At 30.0% G+C, this 21,489-nt stretch overlaps 1 protein-coding gene across 9 annotated transcripts in view; it reads right to left on the reverse strand.

Annotated features, from left to right (window-relative positions):
- Nucleotides 1-271: 271 nt before the first annotated feature.
- Nucleotides 272-21,489, reverse strand: part of LOC119602497 (polypeptide N-acetylgalactosaminyltransferase 5) — a 118,580-nt gene continuing 97,362 nt past the window's right edge. For 7 of the 9 annotated variants that reach the window (XM_037954043.1, XM_037954038.1, XM_037954037.1 and 4 more), the window contains exons 3-11: nucleotides 14,904-15,271; nucleotides 14,665-14,831; nucleotides 14,315-14,436; nucleotides 11,585-11,781; nucleotides 11,338-11,515; nucleotides 10,877-11,057; nucleotides 1,454-1,593; nucleotides 1,155-1,388; nucleotides 791-1,087 (exon numbers count right to left, since the gene is read on the reverse strand). In XM_037954043.1, coding sequence (XP_037809971.1) covers nucleotides 941-1,087; nucleotides 1,155-1,388; nucleotides 1,454-1,593; nucleotides 10,877-11,057; nucleotides 11,338-11,515; nucleotides 11,585-11,781; nucleotides 14,315-14,436; nucleotides 14,665-14,831; nucleotides 14,904-15,271 — 1,734 coding nt within the window. In that variant the 3' untranslated portion in view covers nucleotides 791-940. Of the gene's footprint in view, nucleotides 1,088-1,154; nucleotides 1,389-1,453; nucleotides 1,594-5,710; nucleotides 5,892-10,876; nucleotides 11,058-11,337; nucleotides 11,516-11,584; nucleotides 11,782-14,314; nucleotides 14,437-14,664; nucleotides 14,832-14,903; nucleotides 15,272-21,489 lie in introns of all 9 variants that reach the window. The other 2 variants (XM_037954045.1, XM_037954046.1) reach the window with 2 other exon arrangements.

The following is a 21,489-nucleotide window of genomic DNA, read 5'->3' on the forward strand; positions in this document are numbered from 1 at the left end:
CTCAAAGTTTGTATTTTTATTTGAAATACATTTTTTGTTTTTTTCTTTTCAATCATTGATTTAGTTATTTATTAATTGTTATTAATTAATGAATTTAAAACTAGTTTTAATTATTTTATACACTTCGCTTTTAAACAAAAAAAAAAAAAAAAACTATTATAAACTCTTTAAAACAATCAAGAGTTTTAGCTTTAAATTTATAAAAAAAAAATTAAAAATAAATCATTTAGGGAAGACGTTTTTCTTTACTTTTTTTCTTACTTTTTTTCATTATTTTTTTGTTTATATTAAAAATAAATTTATTTATATATAAAAAAAGAGAATGCTTAAACAGAATGTCAGTGACTTTTTGTAAAAATTTATATTAAAATGAAATAAAAATAAAACAAAAATGTGATAGTTTTGGTATTTTTCTTGCAAATTAGTAATAAAAAAATTAAATAATATATTATTAAAAAATACCATAATTTAAAAAGAAAAAAATCTAAGCAAAAAATAATTATTATAATATATTTAAATAACTAAATACTTAAATATCATGTTTTTTTTTTCAAAGAAGTTTTAAATACAAACTAAAGGAATTTGAAAAAAATATGTAAATAAAAGAAAATTATAAAAAATACTTTTAATTAATTTTAATTTCTATAGAAAAAATAATAATAATGATTTTAATTAAATAACTGAAATTTCAAATCCCTTTTTATTAAATGTTACAAAATTTCTTTTCTATTTAAAGTGAATTTTTTCTTTTAAATAAATAAATTTTTTTAAGAAAAAAATTTCAAACTAAAACTAATGAAAAAATCAAAATAAAACCAAAAATAAAATTTTATACAAAACGGCAAAATGTTGTTGTTTTCTTTTTTATCAAAAAATTTAAACAATTTCTAAAAAATAATAAACTAACTAAAGTTTTATAAAACTCCAATAACAATTACAACTAATGAGCTTGCCATTTAAATTTCGATTCCATTAGCCATTGTTGACCCTGACTAAAGTCACAAGGACGTAATAAAGGTGTTGTGGGATCTTCGCGCGAGGGTCTTTGCAAACAATTGCCAGTGTTTGTGTGTCGTATGGATTTATCCTGTGAATTAACAAGAAAATTATTTATAATTTATAACAAAGACTTTCTTTAAGTAATTTATATTTACCTCTGCATCATATACCCATTCCTGATTACCACCCATATTATGACAACGCACCATATTCACCGGCCCCAGAGCAGCAGAGGCATCTAAACACAAATCATCGGACATGATTTGTTGTCGCTTGGTATAGGCAAACACTTGATTACCGCCCAAGCCGTGACAATAGCTTACACCAATCTTTTCACCATATTTACGGCCCATCGTATCTAAACAGGTCTCCGTTTCGGCATTGCGTATCTAGATAAAAAAAAAATCCAATTAAAATCAAGTTTGTTTTCTATTTCTTTAACTTAAAAACTTACTTCACCCAAATAATAATAGTCCAAGGGCATTAAACTTTCCGGATAAATATTTTCCAAATACCAGCGGAAAGATTTACATTTAAGACGATCACGCAAGGCTTTACGTTCACTTACATCGCCAGCGGAAGCTTTACGAGCACCTATAGGTGGATTTTATTAGATAAAAGAAAATGTTAAAAGAATATAATAATTTGATTAAAATATTTTTTTTTGTTTTTTGAAAATTATTGCAAAATAATTTGTATGTGAGTGTGTTAGTGCTGTAAAAAAATTTTTAAATTTTGTGTGCATTTAATTACATTTTAAGATCAAATGTTTTTGTAAATTTACGCGAAACATTCACAAAAAAATAAGAAAATATTTGGACAAAAAAATATTAGAGAAAATACATGAATCTTATAAAGAAATTTAATTTTTTTTTATTATTTTATTAAGGTTGTTATTCTATAGAAAAAATAGTTTAAGAACAAGAAATTTTTTTTTAGAAAAGATTATAGAATATAGCCTAGGCTATAGACTGTAGACTAGACTAGACTAGACTAGACTAGACTAGACTATAGACTAGACTATAGACTAGACTATAGACTAGACTATAGACTAGACTATAGACTAGACTATAGACTAGACTATAGACTAGACTAGACTATACTATAGACTAGACTTTAGACTAGACTATAGACTATACTATAGACTAGACTATAGACTAGTCTAAAGACTAGACTATAGACTAGACTATAGACTAGACTATAGACTAGACTATAGACTAGACTATAGACTAGACTATAGACTAGACTATAGACTAGACTATAGACTAGACTATAGACTAGACTATAGACTAGACTATAGACTAGACTATAGACTAGACTATAGACTAGACTATAGACTAGACTATAGACTAGACTATAGACTAGACTATAGATTAGTCTAATAGCCTAGGCTATAGACTGTAGACTAGACTATAGACTAGACTATAGACTAGACTATAGACTAGACTATAGACTAGACTATAGACTAGACTATAGACTAGACTATAGACTAGACTATAGACTAGACTATAGACTAGACTATATGATTAGTCTAATAGCCTAGGCTATAGACTGTAGACTAGACTATAGACTAGACTATAGACTAGACTATAGACTAGACTATAGACTAGACTATAGACTAGACTATATGACTAGACTATAGACTAGACTATAGACTAGACCTATAGACTAGACTATAGACTAGACTTAGACTAGACTATAGACTAGACTAGAGACTAACTATAGACTAGACTATAGACTAGACTACAGACTAGACTACACTATAGACTAGACTACAGACCTATGACTAGACTAGACTAGACTATAGACTAGACTATAGACTAACTATAGACTAGACTATAGACTAGACTATAGACTAGACTATAGACTAGACTATAGACTAGACTATAGACTAGACTATTAGACTAGACTATAGACTAGACTATAGACTAGACTATAGACTAGACTATAGACTAGACTATAGACTAGACTATAGCTATAGACTAGACTATAGACTAGACTATAGACTAGACTATAGACTAGACTATAGACTAGACTATAGACTAGACTATAGACTATACTATAGACTACACTATAGACAAGACTATAGACTGGACTATAGACTTGTCTATAGACTAGACTATAGACTAGTCTAAAGACTAGACTATAGACTAGACTATAGACTAGACTATAGACTAGACTATGACTAGACTATAGACTAGACTATAGACTAGACTATAGACTAGACTATAGACTAGACTATAGACTAGACTATAGACTAGACTATAGACTAAACTATAGACTAGACTATAGACTAGACTATAGACTAGACTATAGACTAGACTATAGACTAGACTATAGACTAGACTATAGACTAGACTATAGACTAGACTATAGACTAGACTATAGACTAGACTATAGACTAGACTATAGACTAGACTATAGACTAGACTATAGACTAGACTATAGACTAGACTATAGACTAGACTATAGACTAACTATAGACTAGACTAAGACGACTATAGACTATCTATAGACTAGACCTATAGACTATACTAATAGACTAGACTAAGACTGACTATAGAGCTAGACTATAGACGAGACTATAGACTAGACTATAGACTATAGACGATAGACTAGACCTATATACTAGACCTATAGACTAGACTATAGACTAGACTATAGACGATACTATAGACTAGACTATCTACTAGACTATAGTACTAGACTATAGACAACTATAGACTAGACTATAGACTAGGACAAGACTTAGACTATAACTAGACTATAACTAGACTATAGACTAGACTATAAGGCAGACTAGACTATAGACTGGACTATAGACAGACTAATACTAGACTATGACTAGACTATAGACTAGACTATAGACTAGACATAGGATATAGACTAGACTATAGACTAGAACTATAGACTAACTATAGACTAGACTATATACTATACTATAGGCCTAGACTATAGTCTATAGTCTGATCTATAGTCTAGTCTATAGTCTAGGTCTATAGTCTAGTCTATAGTCCTAGTCTATAGTCTAGTCTATAGTCTAGTCTATAGTCCTAGTCTATAGTCTAGTCTATAGTCTAGACTAGACTAGACTAGACTATAGACTAGACTATAGACTAGACTATATATTAGACTATAGACTAGACTATTGACTAGACTTTAGACTAGACTGTGGACTATATTCTATAGGTAACTCTACAGACAGTTCTATAGTCAAGACTGTAGACTTTTCTATAGTTCTATATTCAAGACTTAACACTGTGTTTACCACAAGCAACTTTTTTTTATAGAAATAGTTGCCATAAAACAAGCAACATTTCTATAGAAATAGTTGCCTAAAGACAAGCAACTTTTCTACAGAAATAGTAGCCTTAGGACAAGCAACTTTTTATAGAAATAGTTGCCCTAAGACAAGCAGATTTTCTATAGAAATAGTTGCCTTAAGACAAACAACTTTTTTGTAGAAATATCTGCCTTAAGACAAGCAACTTTTCTATAGAAATTATTGCCTTAAGACAAGCAACTTTTCTATATAAATAGTTTCCTTAAGAGAAACAACTATTCTATAGAAATAGTTGCCTTAAGATAAGCAACTTTTCTACAGAAATAGTAGCCTTAAGACAAGCAACTTTTTATAGAAATATTGGCCTTAAGACAAGCAACTTTTCTCTAGAAATAGTGACCTTAAGACATAGTTGACAAGCCTTAAAACAAGCAACTTTTTCACAGAAATAGTTGCTTTAAGGCAAGCAACTGTACTAAATATAAACTAATTATCTTTAAGAATAACAAAATTGTTTTTTAATTAAATAATTAAATTTGTTTACTTCTAAATAAGATTCTGTCCTTTTTCTCTTAAAACGATTTGTATGTGTATTTATATATTTGCTACAATTGTAAATTAAAAAAAAATAAACAAAATAAGCGTTTGCTTTTGTGCTCATGGGTTATTTGATTGGAGTGAAGTGTTTGGTTGGTTGTTGGGTTTAACAAGGACATCATCACACAAGGATAACAGATGTGTGCAAAATAAATTCATGAAAAAAAAAAATAAATAAAATACGAAATACATATACAACAAAAATAAACACAAACACATAAAGACAGTTTTTTTTTAATACAAACATGTAAACAGCATGCAACCAAATTATTTATTTATAAAACATAGAAAATATTAAAAGATTAAAAAAAACATATACATATATACAAATACTATAAGAAAAAGCACAACATAAACCAACACCAAGTGTACTAAGGATATTAATAAATAATAAATTTAATTTTAAAATTAAAAATATATTTGACAAGTACTAAAGGAATGTTTAAGATGGCAAAAAAGATTAACTCCAATTGTTTCTTGAAATACAGTATTTATTTAACTTATTTCTTAACTATGGAGTTAATCCTTTTTTCAAATCAGTTTTATACAAATATAAAACATATTAAATTGACCATAAAGAAAAACAGAGAGAAAAATAATGAAAATTGTTTAAGAAGAATAAAAAAAAACATGATTAAACGCATTAAAGCCAAATATACTAAATGTATATAATTGATATTTGTAGATGTAAGTATAGTTATGTATACTAAATACATGATGTAGTATGTATATGACCCATATATGTATGTATGTATATTTAATGTATGTAAATAACAAAAAAAATGTAGTTTAGTTGTTTTTTTTTATTAGTAATTTAGCAGTAATTATAACCTGGATAAAAACTGTAGTAAAATTCTTTCCAATCGTCCAGCCAAACCTCAACCAGACGAGCATTATTATGATTAACAATTTCCGTTGTACCGCCAGGAAATGTATATGGCGTTGATTTGCGAAAAACATGGCCAACACGTGAACATGGAGCAATTTCTAAAACACCGCCACACATCCATACCTAATTGTTATATTTACGTTACGTTTTAAAAAATGAGTTGTTTTTTTGTTTTTGTTTTCATTAAACCCCAAAGATGATTTATATTTTTATGGATTTTTTTTTAAAGAATTTTATTTTATTTGGAAAAAGTTAGTTACGTTGTTTGTTATTATGTTATTAGGAAAGTTTATGAAGATGAATATCAAAAATGAGTGGATAAAGAAGAAAATAAAAGAAAAAAATCGAAAAAAAATAATATTATTAAAAAATAGCAATAGTAAGTTAGAGGTTTAACAATATTTTTGTTAAAAAAGCTGCTGTTATTAATGGATTAAAAACAAGCTTAGCATTGGTTTTTATTGGAAAAAGTTTTAAATCTCATTGCAAGTTTTAATGGCAAATTTTGAGGAAAATTTTATTGGATTAAGACTAACAACTTTTCTATAAAAATAGTTGCCTTAATACAAGCATCCTTTCTATGGAAATAGTTGCCTTAAGACAAGTAACTTTTATATAAAAATAGTTGCCATAAGACAAACAACTTTTCTATATAAAAAGTTGCCTTAAGACAAGTAACTTTCCTATAGAAATAGTTGCCTTAAGACAAGCAACTTTCCTATAGAAATAGTTGCCTTAAGACAAGCAATTTTTCTATAGAAATAGTTGCCTTAAGACAAGCAACTTTTCTATAGAAATAGTTGCCTTAAGACAAGCAACTTTTCTATAGCAATAGTTGCCTTAAGACAAGCAACTTTTCTATAGAAATAGTTGACCTAAGACAAGCAACATTTTTATAGAAATAGTTGCCTTAAGATAAGCAACTTTTATATAAAAATAGTTGCCTTAAGATAAGCAACTTTTCTATAGGAACAATTGCCTTAAGACAAGCAACTTTCCATAGAAATAGTTGCCTTAAGACAAGCAACTTTTCTGTAGGAATAGTTGTGTCTTAAGTTAAGCACCTTCCTACAGAAATAGGTGCCTTAAAATAAGCAACTTTTGTATAGAAATAGTTGCCTTAAGATAAACAATTTTTCCACAGAAATAGTTGCCTTAAGAGCAGCTTCTTTTCTATAGAAATAGTTGGATTAAGACAATCATCTTTCTATAGAAATATATGCCTTAATACAAGCCTTAAGACAAGCAACTTTTCTATAGAATTAGTTGCCTTAAGACAAGCAAATTTTCTATAGAAATAGTTGCCTTAAGACCAGCTACTTTTCTATAGAAATACTTGCCTTAAGACAAGCCACTTTTCTATAGAAATAGTTGCCTTAAGACAAGCAGCTTTTCTATAGAAATTGTTGCCTAAAGACAAGCAACTTTTCTATAGAAATAGTTGCCTTAAGACAAGCAACTTTTCTATAGAAATAGTTGCTTTTAGAGAGCAGCTTTTCTATAGAAGTTGTTGCCTTAAGACAAGCAACTTTTCTATAGAAATAGTTACCTTAAGACAAACAACTTTTCTATATAAATAGTTGCCTTAAGACCAGTAACTTTTCTATAGAAATAGTTGCCTTAACATAAGCAACTTTTCTATAGAAATGTTTGCCTTAAGGCAAGCAACTTTTCTATAGAAATAGTTGCCTTAAGGCAAGCAACTTTTCTATAGAAATAGTTGCCTTAAGGCAAGCAACTTTTCTATAGAAATAGTTTCCTTAAGGCAAGCAACTTTTCTATAGAAATAGTTGCCTTAAGACCTGCAACTTTTCTACAGAAATACTTGCCTTAAGGCAAGCAACATTTCTATAGAAATAGTTGCCTTAAGACAAGCAACTTTTCTATAGAAATCATAGCCTTATAGCAAGCAACTTTTATATAGAAACATTTTAAATTTTCTACAAAAATTACCATCTAACTATACAATAAAATTAAGCATTAAATTTGTTTATATTATAATAATCTTAATACTTAAAAAATAAACCTTCTAAATTAAATTTAAAAAAAAACTAAATTAGTTACAAATTAAAAAATATTATTGTTTTAAATTTGTTAAACAAATAGCAAATAATAATAAAAACAAACTAATGTTAATAAAAAAACAATTAAGTAAAAATTATAAAAACAATTTTAATAAAATAAATTAATAAATAATTAAAACAAATTAAAGTTTAAAATATTAAAAAAAAAACTTCAATACAATACCAATTATATATTTATTAATTATTAGCAATGTGTTTTTGTTAGTGGATTTTTGTTGTTGTTGTTGCTGTTTTAAGCCTAAAACAATTATTGTTAATTACTTTCAATATTAAATAATATTTGTGTTTTTGTTTTTGGTTTTTATTTAAACACACAACACAGAGAAGTACTTAGTATTTGTTGTTAAAGTAGTACGTTTCAAAAAAAAGGTGTTTAATTTTTTGAATTGCTTTTTTTTATAGAAAAACATATTGACATTTAAAAAAAAAAAGATTAAATATATGAGCGCAAAATTCAACCACATTTATTTTGAATTATATAAACAATACGCAAAAGGAAAAAAAAACTAATTTAGTTACAACAATTTTAAGGTGTATTTAACATTTGATTTGATCGTTTTTGAAATTGTACAAAAAAATAAAAATAATAATGAATTTTTTGCTTTAAAATTAAAAATTAAAATGCAATAAAATGCTGGCAAAATTTTATTAATTTCTTTTTTTTAATTCATAAACAAATTAACTAATAATAGAAGCTCTTTTTTAAAGATTGCACAGTTGTGGAATTGAAGGCCTAAGATTTAAACTGATTGCTTTAGGATAAGCCATGTTCCTACAGAAATACTTGCTTTAAAACAAGCAACTCTTCTATAGAAATAGTTGTCTTAAGACAAACAACTTTTCTATAGAAATAGTTGCGTGACAATCAACTCTATAAAAATAGTTGCCCTAAGAAAATTAATCTTTCATTAGAAATAATTTCCTTAACATAAGCAACTTTTTTATAGAAATAGTTGCTTTTAAACAAGCAACTTTTCTCTAGAAATAGTTGGCTTCAAACAAGCAACTTGTCTATAGAAATAGTTGCCTTAAGACAAGCAACTTTTCTATAGAAATAGCTGTCTTAACACAATCAACTTTTCTATAGAAATAGTTGCCTGAACACAATAAACTTTTCTATAGAAATAGTTGCCTTAAGATAAGCAACTTTTCTATAGAAATAGTGGCCTTAAGACAAACAACTTATCTATAGAAATAGTTGCCTTAAGACAAGCAACTTTTCTATTGAAATAAGTTGCCTTAAGACAAGCAACTTTTCTATAGAAATAGTTTCCTTAAGACAATCAACTTTTCTATAGAAATAGTTGCCATAAGACAAGCAACTTTTCTATTGAAATAGTTGCCTTAAGACAAGCAACTTTTCTATAGAAATAGTTGCCTTAAGACAAGCAACTTTTCTATAGAAATAGTTGCCTTAAGACAAGCAACTTTACTATAGAAATAGTTGCCTTAAGACAAGCAACTTTTCTATAGAAATAGTTGCCTTAAGACAAGCAACTTTTCTATAGAAATAGTTGCCTTAAGACAAGCAACTTTTCTATAGAAATAGTTGCCTTAAGACAAGCAACTTTTCTATAGAAATAGTTGGCTTAAGACAAGCAACTTTTCTATAGAAATAGTTGCCTTAACACAATCAACTTTTCTATAGAAATAGTTGGCTTAAGACAAGCAACTTTTCTATAGAAATAGTTGCCTTAACACAATCAACTTTTCTATAGAAATAGTTGCCTTAAGACAAGCAACTTTTCTATAGAAATAGTTGCCTTAAGACAAGCAACTTTTCTATAGAAATAGTTGCCTTAAGACAAGCAACTTTTCTATAGAAATAGTTGCCTTAAGACAAGCTACATTTCTATACAAATAGTTGCCTTAAGACAAGCTTCATTTCTATAGAAATAGTTGCCTTAAGACAAGCAACTTTTCTATAGAAATAGTTGCCTTAAGATAAGCAACTTTTCTATAGAAATAGTTGCCTTAACACAATCAACTTTTCTATAGAAATAGTTGCCTTAAGACAAGCAACTTTTCTATAGAAATAGTTGCCTTAAGACAAGCAACTTTTCTATAGAAATAGTTGCCTTAAGATAAGCAACTTTTCTATAGAAATAGTTGCCTTAAGACAAGCTACATTTCTATACAAATAGTTGCCTTAAGACAAGCTTCATTTCTATAGAAATAGTTGCCTTAAGACAAGCAACTTTTCTATAGAAATAGTTGCCTTAAGATAAGCAACTTTTCTATAGAAATAGTGGCCTTAAGATAAGCAACTTTTCTATAGAAATAGTGGCCTTAAGACAAACAACTTATCTATAGAAATAGTTGCCTTAAGACAAGCAACTTTTCTATAAAAATAGTGGCCTTAAGACAAACAACTTATCTATAGAAATAGTTGCCTTAAGACAAGCAACTTTTTTACAGAAATAGTTCATTTAAGACAAGCTATGTTTCTATGGAAATAGTTGCTTCCAGACAAACAATTTTTCTATAGAAAAAGTTGCCTTAAGATAAGCAACTATTCTACTTAAGACAAGACACTTTTCTATAGAAATAGTTGCCTTAAGTCAAGCTACTTTTTTACAGAAATAGTTGCCTAAAAACAAGAAACTTTTCTATAGAAATAGTTGCCTTATAATAAGCATCCTTTCTATAAAAATAGTTGCCTTAGGAAAAGGTAATTTGTAGCTTTTCTCTTGATGAAAATTGTTTCAACGCCTCAGTTAAAGCAACTTTTCTTTTCCATCAATCCATCAACTGTTTCTGCTATTAATGTTTTTTAACAAATTGATTTTATGTTAGTGTTATATAATTTAAGTTTTTTTTAGCAAATATTAATAGCAATACATTAATAAAAGATCTTCTTTAAGAAAAAAAAAAGAAAATAAATAATTAAATATAAAAGCTCAAAATCAAAAGTTATTATACGCTTATTAAGTTGTTGTGTTATTTATTTGTACGAGTAGTTAAATTGAAAATGTAAGTAGAGAAGAGAAACAGAAAAAAATATAGATTTCAGAAATATCGAACCTGTGCTCATGGCATAGTAAAAATCGCGCCATTCATCCAGCCAGACTTCGGCCACACGTGCTGCATTATGCAGTACAATTTTGGCAACACCACCGGGGAACGTATAGGGGGATTTATCGCGGAAAACATGACCCACATGGGAACATGGTATAATTTCTAAAATGCCGCCACATTGCCAAATCTAAATATATTTTATTTATATTTCAGATTTTGTTTTTTTTTTTTTTTTGTAACAAAATTTTGTATAGTTTTTGTTTTGGTAAAAAAAATAAAGAAATTTATAAATGTTAAATAAATTATATACAAATAATTAAAAAAGAAAATAAAAACTTAAAGAATAACAAAAATATCGGCTAAAGTAAAATAATAAAAAATTATTGTTTAATATAAATAATAAATAAAAATAATATTCTATTATAAAACTACTACATAAAATAAAATAAATAAAACTATCAACTTACCCTAAAGGACATTTCTAAATTTTCACCGCCCCAGATGTCCATGCCTTCATCGTAGGAACCGATTTCATAAAAATAGTCTTTATCTATGGAAAATAGACCACCAGCCATGGTGGGTGTACGCAATGGAGACGTACGATCATTATTGCGACGCTCCATTTCACGTTGAGGAACACGATACCTTTAGATTTTTTAAGAAATTATTTATTATTTATAAATTCAAGAGATTATTTTTTTTTTCAATTCCTACCATCTAAAGTTTAATTTCCAATTGAAACCACCCCATGTGGAATCAGATGCTGTTATATATTCAAATGTTTCATCGGATATAACATCAATAATGGGACATACTACAGTGCGACGATTTTGTACAATACGTGCTAATAATGGTTCCAGCCAACCTTCTGTACATTCACAATGGGCATCGAGGAATGTTATGACTTCACCCTAGAAAAGAAACAATTTTAAATGAAATGGTTAGTTGACTTTTTCTTATAGAATATGGAAACAACTTTTCTGTACAAAAAGCATCTTTTCTATAGAAGCAAGCAACTTTTCTATAGAAAAGATTGCCTTAAGACAAGTAACTATTCTATAGACAAGTAATTTTTCTATAGAAAATATTGCCTTAAAATCAGCAACTTTTCTATAGAAAAGATTGCCTTAAGACCAGCAACTTTTCTATAGAAAAGATGGCCTTAAGACAAGCAACTTTTCTATATAGAAAGTCTACTTAAGGCAAATATTTTTCTATAGAAAGGAGTCGACCAAAGGCAATCAACTTTTCTATAGAAAAGGTTGACTTAAGATAAGCAACTTTTCTATAGAGATTGCCTTAAGTCAAGCAACATTTCTATAGAAAAAATTGCCTTAGGACATGTAACTCTTCTCTAGAAAAGATTGCCTTAAGACCAGCAACTTTTCTATAGAAAAGATTGCCTTAAGATAAGCAACTTTCCTATAGAAATGATAAGCTTAAGATAAGCAACTTTTCTATAGAAAAGGTTGCCTTAAGACAAGCAACTTTTCTATAGAAAAGGTTGCCTTAAGACAAGCAACTTTTCTATAGAAAAGGTTGCCTTAAGACAAGCAACTTTTCTATAGAAAAGGTTGCCTTAAGACAAGCAACTTTTCTATAGAAAAGGTTGCCTTAAGACAAGCAACTTTTCTATAGAAAAGGTTGCCTTAAGACAAGCAACTTTTCTATAGAAAAGGTTGCCTTAAGACAAGCAACTTTTCTATAGAAAAGGTTGCCTTAAGACAAGCAACTTTTCTATAGAAAAGTTTGCCTTAAGACAAGCAACTTTTCTATAGAAAAGGTTGCCTTAAGACAAGCAACTTTTCTATAGAAAAGGTTGCCTTAAGACAAGCAACTTTTCTATAGAAAAGGTTGCCTTAAGACAAGCAACTTTTCTATAGAAAAGGTTGCCTTAAGACAAGCAACTTTTCTATAGAAAAGTTTGCCTTAAGACAAGCAACTTTTCTATAGAAAAGGTTGCCTTAAGACAAGCAACTTTTCTATAGAAAAGGTTGCCTTAAGACAAGCAACTTTTCTATAGAAAAGGTTGCCTTAAGACAAGCAACTTTTCTATAGAAAAGGTTGCCTTAAGACAAGCAACTTTTCTATAGAAAAGGTTGCCTTAAGACAAGCAACTTTTCTATAGAAAAGGTTGCCTTAAGACAAGCAACTTTTCTATAGAAAAGGTTGCCTTAAGACAAGCAACTTTTCTATAGAAAAGGTTGCCTTAAGACAAGCAACTTTTCTATAGAAAAGGTTGCCTTAAGACAACCAACTTTACTATAGAATAGGTTGCCTTTTTTTATAGAAAAGGTTGACTTAAGACAAGCAACTTCTCCATAGAAAAGTTTGCCTTAAGACAAGCAACATTTCTATTGAAAAGATTGCCTTAAGACAAGCAACTTTTCTATAGAAATGATTACCCATAGACAAGCATCTTTTCTATAGAAAGATTGCCTTAAGACAAGCCGCTTTTCTATAGAAAAGATTGCCTTAAGACAAGCAGCTTTGCTATAGAAAACATTGCCTTAAGACAAGCAACTTTTCTATAGAATATATTGCCTTAAAACAATCAATTTTTCTATGGAAAAGATTGCCTTAAAACAATAAACTTTTCTATAGAAAAAATAGCCTTAAGACCAGAAACTTTTCTATAGAAAAGATTGCCTTAAGACAAGCAACTTTTCTATAGAAAATATTGTCTTAAGACAAAAAACTTTTCTGTAGAAAAGATTGCTTTAAGGAAAAACACTTTTCTTTAGAAAAGGTCGACTTAAGAAAAGTAACTTTTCTATAGAAAAAGTCGACTTAAGTCAAGCAACTTTTTTATAGAAAAGGTCTATTTAAGTCAAGCAACTTTTTTATAGAAAAGGTCGACTTAAGACAAGCAACTTTTCCATAGAAAATATTGCCTTAAGTCAAGCAACTTTTCTACAGAAAAGATTGTCTTTAGACAAGCATCTTCCATATTGAAAATGTTGCCATAAGACAAGCAACTTTTTTATTGAAAAAGTTGTCTTAAGACAAGCGACATTTCTATTGAAAAAGTTACCTTAAGACAAGCAACATTTCTCTAGAAAAGATTGCCTTAATACAAGCAACTTATCTATAAAAAATATTGCCTTAAGACAGGCAAATTTTCAGATATATTGTCATTTATCCATGAAAAATAGCACCCACATCTTAGTTTCCTTTAAAAATTGAAATTAATTCAACTTAAGCGGAAACTAAAGATTAAAACATTCTGCTTAATGTGGGGCGGGTGGGGTGTATTATAATCGATAAATTATTACTCTCTATAAAATTAATAACTACTTATTTATCTTAAAATTATAATCTTTGTAGTGGCAAATGTATCATTGTACTTACATACGTATCAAATAAAATAAATGATAGTAAATAAATTAAAGAAGAGAAAGAGAGAGACACACACAGAATAAAAGAAAATATAAAGACACTTACCGTCACATGTTCAGCACCTAATAAACGAGCACGTATTAAACCAGAACGTTTTTGAGTACGTAAAACGAATGTATGTACGGGTAGAGTGGCAACATAGTCTTCTAATTTTTTACCAAGATAATCTGGAAAGTACAAAAACAAAATGAATAAAGAGCAAAATAAATAAACGATATAAAATTGCATATAATGAATTGTATGTTTAACTGAAAAGTGAAAAGCTCTAACTAAGATTTTGATGAAATTGCACCATATATATAAAGAAAAATTGAAAAATATATTTCTTTAAAATTTAATAAAGTAAGTTAGATCGTTTTGCTTTCTAGCTATTACTTGAAGAATGTGATACCCACCTCTTTCACTAGCATCATCGACTAAGATAATTTCCTTTAAAAGGGAACGCGGCGAACGATTTATAACACTCCATACTGTACGCAATAACGTAGTCCAGGCTTCATTATGAAATACTATAACTATTGAGGTGGTTGGCAGTTTTGAGGGATAATGTTTCTTTTTACAGCTGTTGAATAAAAAAACGAACAAAAATTAATAAATTGTAATTTTACAAAACAAACTTAAAAAAAAAACTTACTTTTCATGTCTCACATCGGTGAGTGAACGATTTAGTGAGATCATATCACTAGCTACCAAATTAAATTGATTCTCTTTGAATTTCTCTTTTGTTAACTCTTTCATTTCTGGTGGTATTTTAACGGGTTTACCCATTTCACCCGGTTTTCCTTTGTGTTCTTTTACCGTTGGCGCTGAATACCACTTACGCAGTATTGTACTACGATATGTTGCTGATATGCCACCCGACACAAAACCATGTCCTATTTCACCCACATAAATATTACCGCCACCACCACCGCCGCCACCATCGTTATCGAGATTTTTCTCTGTATTAATTTCATTATCATCGACCATATTTTGATCGATTTGTTTTTGAGCCTCTGGCAGCTGTAAAGAAAAATAAAAGGAAATTCGGTTAATAATAAAGACTATGTATATAGAACTTAAGACTTAAGTCCAGACTAAAACTTTATACAGTCGGGGTAACAGAACTGCCTATAGTCCAGACAGTAGAACTGTCTATAGTCCAGACAGTAGAACTGTCTATAGTCCAGACTATAGAACTGTATATAGTCCAGTCTAAGTGTCCAAAATTCAGTTTATGGAAATGTCTGTAGTCCAGACTATAGAACTGTCCATAATCCAGTTTATAAACTGTCTATAGTCCAGACTATAGAACTGTCTATAGTCCAGACTATAGAACTGCCTATAGTCGAGACTATAGAACTGTCTATAGTACAGACGGCAGAACTTTCTATAGTCCAGGCAGCAGAACTGTCTATAGTCCAGACAGTAGAACTGTCTATAGTTCAGACTAAAGAACTGTCTATAGTTCAGACTATAGACCTTTCTATAGTCCAGACTATAGAACTGTCTATAGTCCAGACTATAGAACTTTCTATAGCCCAGACTATAGAACTGTCTACAGTCCAGACTATAGAACTGTCTATAGTCCAGACTATAGAACTGTCTATAGTCCAGACTATAGAACTGTCAATAGTCCAGACTATAGAAATGTCTATAGTCCAGACTATAGAATTGTCTATAGTCCAGACTATAGAACTGTCTATAGTCCAGACTACAGAAGTGTCTATAGTCCAGACTATAGAAGTGTCTATAGTCCAGACTATAGAACTGTCTATAGTCCAGACTGTAGAACTGTCTATAGTCCAGACTATAGAAGTGTCTATAGTCCAGACTATAGAACTGTCTATAGTCCAGACTATAGAACTGTCTATAGAACTATAGACTATAGAACTGTCTATAGTCCCGACTATAGAACTGTCTATAGTCCCGAGTATAGAACTGTCTATAGTCCCGACTATAGAACTGTCTATAGTCCCGACTATAGAACTGTCTATAGTCCCGACTATAGAACTGGCTATAGTCCAGACTATAGAACTGTCTATAGTCCAGACTATAGAACTGTCTATAGTCCAGACTATAGAACTGTCTATAGTCCACACTATAGAACTGTCTATAGTCCACACTATAGAACTGTCTATAGTCCCGACTATAGAACTGTCTATAGTCCCGACTATAGAACTGTCTATAGTCCCGACTATAGAACTGTTTATAGTCCCGACTATAGAACTGTCTATAGTCCCGACTATAGAACTGTCTATAGTCCCGACTATAGAACTGTCTACAGTCCAGACTATAGAACTGTCTATAGTCCCGACTATAGAACTGTCTATAGTCCCGACTATAGAACTGTCTATAGTCCCGACTATAGAACTGTCTATAGTCCCGAGTATAGAACTGTCTATAGTCCCGACTATAGAACTGTCTATAGTCCACACTATAGAACTGTCTATAGTCCACACTATAGAACTGTCTATAGTCCACACTATAGAACTGTCTATAGTCCAGACTATAGAACTGTCTATAGTCCACACTATAGAACTGTCTATAGTCCACACTATAGAACTGTCTATAGTCCACACTATAGAACTGGCTATAGTCCACACTATAGAACTGTCTATATTCCTCATACTTATTTATCGAAAAAAGTAATACATTTTCTTTCATTAAACTTTTAAATAGTGTGAACGTACATTGTTTTCAAATCTTAAATATAAAAAATGTATCCTTGACTGCGTATCTCTTTCCATATACTTTGTTTACACACAATCAAAGTGATCATAAAATGTATAAAATTTTTAGATATTCAACAAAATTTTATGCACTTCTATGACGATTTAATTAGATTCAAATTAAGATTGTTTTTTTCTTATCGCAAACAATACTCCAATCCATCAAAAATTTCATACATAGTTTGCTTAACTTCAAACACTGTGATTGTGTTGAAAATAGTAAGTTGGGTTTTTGTGTTTTTATAAATATTTTTTTTTTTTTTTTTTGTGAATTTCTCTTGAGCCAAATATTTGTTGAAACCACAATGTATCTTCTTATTGTTAAACATTGGTTTTTATGGGAAACTCAATGTCTTCTTCGTTTTTTTGGTCGTTCTTCAATGCTAGTTTGGCTTTTGGCCAAACATTTTTAAACTATATGTGAGTCGTATGTTTGCCGTACGTTTTAACCAAAAAATAATGTGCACTCATACAAATGGATTTCTTAGAAAAAAAAAACTATAGTACAAAGTAACAAAGAAGTATAGAATGTACATGCACATTGAACTAAACTTCAAAGATGAAGTGATATATCATCTAAACAAGACATCTTCTACTAGGTGGAACAAAATTATAATCACATACATACATATATTCCATACATTGTAAGCTTTTGAATATGAATTACTACAGTGAATGGTAAATAGTATGCACTTGATAAAAATCGGTAGTTCTATAGGCTATGAATCCGGGTCTTAAAACAATGGAAAAGAACTGAACTAGAACTGAACTAGAACTGAACTAGAACTGAACTAGAACTGAACTAGAACTGAACTAGAACTGAACTAGAACTGAACTAGAACTGAACTAGAACTGAACTAGAACTGAACTAGAACTGAACTAGAACTGAACTAGAACTGAACTAGAACTGAACTAGAACTGAACTAGAACTGAACTAGAACTGAACTAGAACTGAACTAGAACTGAACTAGAACTGAACTAGAACTGAACTAGAACTGAACTAGAACTGAACTAGAACTGAACTAGAACTGAACTAGAACTGAACTAGAACTGAACTAGAACTGAACTAGAACTGAACTAGAACTGAACGACTGAACTAGAACTGAACTAGAACTGAACTAGAACTAGAGAACTAGAACTGAACTAGAATGAACTAGAACTGAACTAGAACTGAACTAGAACTGAACTAGAACTGAACTAGAACTGAACTAGAACTGAACTAGAACTGAACTAGAACTGAACTAGAACTGAACTAGAACTAGAACTAGAACTGAACTAGAACTGAACTAGAACTGAACTAGAACTGAACTAGAAACTGAACTAGAACTGAACTAGAACTGAACTAGAACTGAACTAGAACTGAACTAGAACTGAACTAGAACTGAACTAGAACTGAACTAGAACTGAACTAGAACTGAACTAGAACTGAACTAGAACTGAACTAGAACTGAACTAGAACTGAACTAGAAACTGAACTAGAACTGAAACTAGAACTGAACTAGAGTTTTATGGTTAAGTTTCGGGAAGAAATTTTAATGGAAGAAAGGTGAAATCATGGACTGGAAATAAGTCTTCTTTCAGGGTCCAAATTAGAGTCAAAATTTATCTAGTTATATTCAAATTTTTAACCTAATCTTCTATACAGAATGATGTTCTTTAAGGTTAAAATTGTTGTGGATTTAATCAACTATTTTCATAAATTCAACATTCTTTTGACACTCACTGTATGCATTAGTTAATTCCCACATATATACATATGTATGTATCTCTGTATGCCTTCATATGTACTACTTTAACACATTATCATACTTCAAGTTCAACTTTGTTTATTTGTGAGATTTCTGAAAATATTAATTATTCTTGGTTTAACGCGCGCATCTCTCTCAGAAAGTCTGCCAAAGTAAATAGAATGCAATGACAACAACACCCAAGCAACAACAATGTTACAAACAGCAACATCCCAGCAGTTTTTCAAAACGTTAATGCATCACTTATAGATAGTATTTTTGACACGATCCATTTGGTTAGAGCAAAGCCTCCAAGTAAAGCAGAAAAGAAAACAATCACCACTGTAGTGTCTCTTAGTAATCAAGGGAGAAGATGATCTTAATCTTTGTTCATTACATAAATTAAAATAACTAGACCCTATAACTATTTCTGTAACCAGTGTTATCTTACATTATTTATAAAATTTCTATTTCGGGACCGTAACTGCGAACAGCCGGGAAAGCTTTGTCATCATGCTGGTGTTCGAGTATGAATGATGTTTATGCAAATTCGTAAACAAACGCCATGTTCTGAGGAAGTTTTTGAATGATGTTTTCATATTTTTAGTTGTAGTTGCTGTTGTTGTAGTTGTTGGTAAATGAAACGAATATACAGATGTTTGGTAAGACAATACTCTACTAGTAGTACAACTGCATAGATACAACATAAATTAAGCTTAACAACATGGTGTTAATTAAAAAATATGCTGAAGTGAACGAATATTCATGAAAACGTACATAAATAATTTTAATTATTTTTTTTGCCAGTTATTTAGATAGAAATCAAGGTTGTGCAAAATATTAGTTGCATAATTTTCGCAAACAAATAAATTTTAAAATAAAATTTAAGTTTATTTTTAAGTTTTAAAAGTTAATTTTTAAATTTGATTTATAATATGTATAATTAACGAGATAGAATAAAAACTTTTGAGAAACTTAAGTTTTCCAGAAAAATATATAATTTCTGGATTAGTTCTTATGTTTTGAGAAATGTTTATTGCTTCCAAGCATACATACATATGTACATAAAAATCAAAATTTGGTTTGAAAAGAAAATAGAACTCAAATAGTACGGGTTTTGCACTTTAAAACATATTAAATTAATTGGCACAAATATCACGCGAAGTGAATTTTTATATGTTTGGTGAAATTTTGAATACTTTCAAACTAGTTATTTATTAAATAGATTTCTTTTACTGAACAAATATTTAAAATTTACAACTCTTTTAGCCAAAATCGTTAAAAATGTCATTAATGTCTTGTAGTTAAAAAATGCCATTCAATAATATGATATGTAAAGTCATACGATGAATAAAATTACAATAATAAAATAAGAAAGTAGGGAATATTCGACTATGTGATATCCTACATCAGCTATTAGTAATCTTAAACCAAACTGTAACTAGAACTGAACTAGAACTGAACTAGAACTGAACTAGAACTGAACTAGAACTGAACTAGAACTGAACTAGAACTGAACTAGAACTTAACTAGAACTGAACTAGAACTGAACTAGAACTGAACTAGAACTGAACTAGAACTGAACTAGAACTGAACTAGAACTGAACTAGAACTGAACTAGAACTGAACTAGAACTGAACTAGAACTGAACTAGAACTGAACTAGAACTGAACTAGAACTGAACTAGAACTGAACTAGAACTGAACTAGAACTGAACTAGAACTGAACTAGAACTGAACTAGAACTGAACTAGAACTGAACTAGAACTGAACTAGAACTGAACTAGAACTAGAACTGAACTAGAACTGAACTAGAACTGAACTAGAACTGAACTAGAACTGAACTAGAACTGAACTAGAACTGAACTAGAACTAGAACTGAACTAGAAACTGAACTAGAACTGAACTAGAACTGAACTAGAACTGAACTAGAACTGAACTAGAACTGAACTAGAACTGAACTAGAACTGAACTAGAACTGAACTAGAACTGAACTAGAACTGAACTAGAACGAACTAGAACTGAACTAGAACTGAACTAGAACTGAACTAGAAATGAACTAGAACTGAACTAGAACTGAACTAGAACTGAACTAGAACTGAACTAGAACGGAACTAGAACTGAACTAGAACTGAACTAGAACTGAACTAGAACTGAACTAGAACTGAACTAGAACTGAACTAGAACTGAACTAGAACTGAACTAGAACTGAACTAGAACTGAACTAGAACTGAACTAGAACTGAACTAGAACTGAACTAGAACTGAACTAGAACTGAACTAGAACTGAACTAGAACTGAACTAGAAACTGAACTAGAACTGAACTAGAACTGAACTAGAACTGAACTAGAACTGAAACTCAGAACTGAACTAGAACTGAACTAGAACTGAACTAGAACTGAACTAGAACTGAACTAGAACTGAACTAGAACTGAACTAGAACGAACTGAACTAGAACTGAACTAGAACTGAACTAGAACTGAACTAGAATGAACTGAACTAGAACTGAACTAGAACTGAACTAGAACTGAACTAGAACTGAACTAGAACTGAACTAGAACTGAACTAGAACTGAACTAGAACTGAACTAGAACTGAACTAGAACTGAACTAGAACTGAACTAGAACTGAACTAGAACTGAACTAGAACTGAACTAGAACTGAACTAGAACTGAACTAGAACTGAACTAGAACTGAACTAGAACTGAACTAGAACTGAACTAGAACTGAACTAGAACTGAACTAGAACTGAACTAGAACTGAACTAGAACTGAACTAGAACTG

This window comes from Lucilia sericata, unplaced genomic scaffold (genome assembly GCF_015586225.1).
Source record: "Lucilia sericata isolate MDLA Ls3-8-SP2 unplaced genomic scaffold, ASM1558622v1 Contig000235F_arrow, whole genome shotgun sequence".
NCBI lineage: Eukaryota > Metazoa > Arthropoda > Insecta > Diptera > Calliphoridae > Lucilia > Lucilia sericata.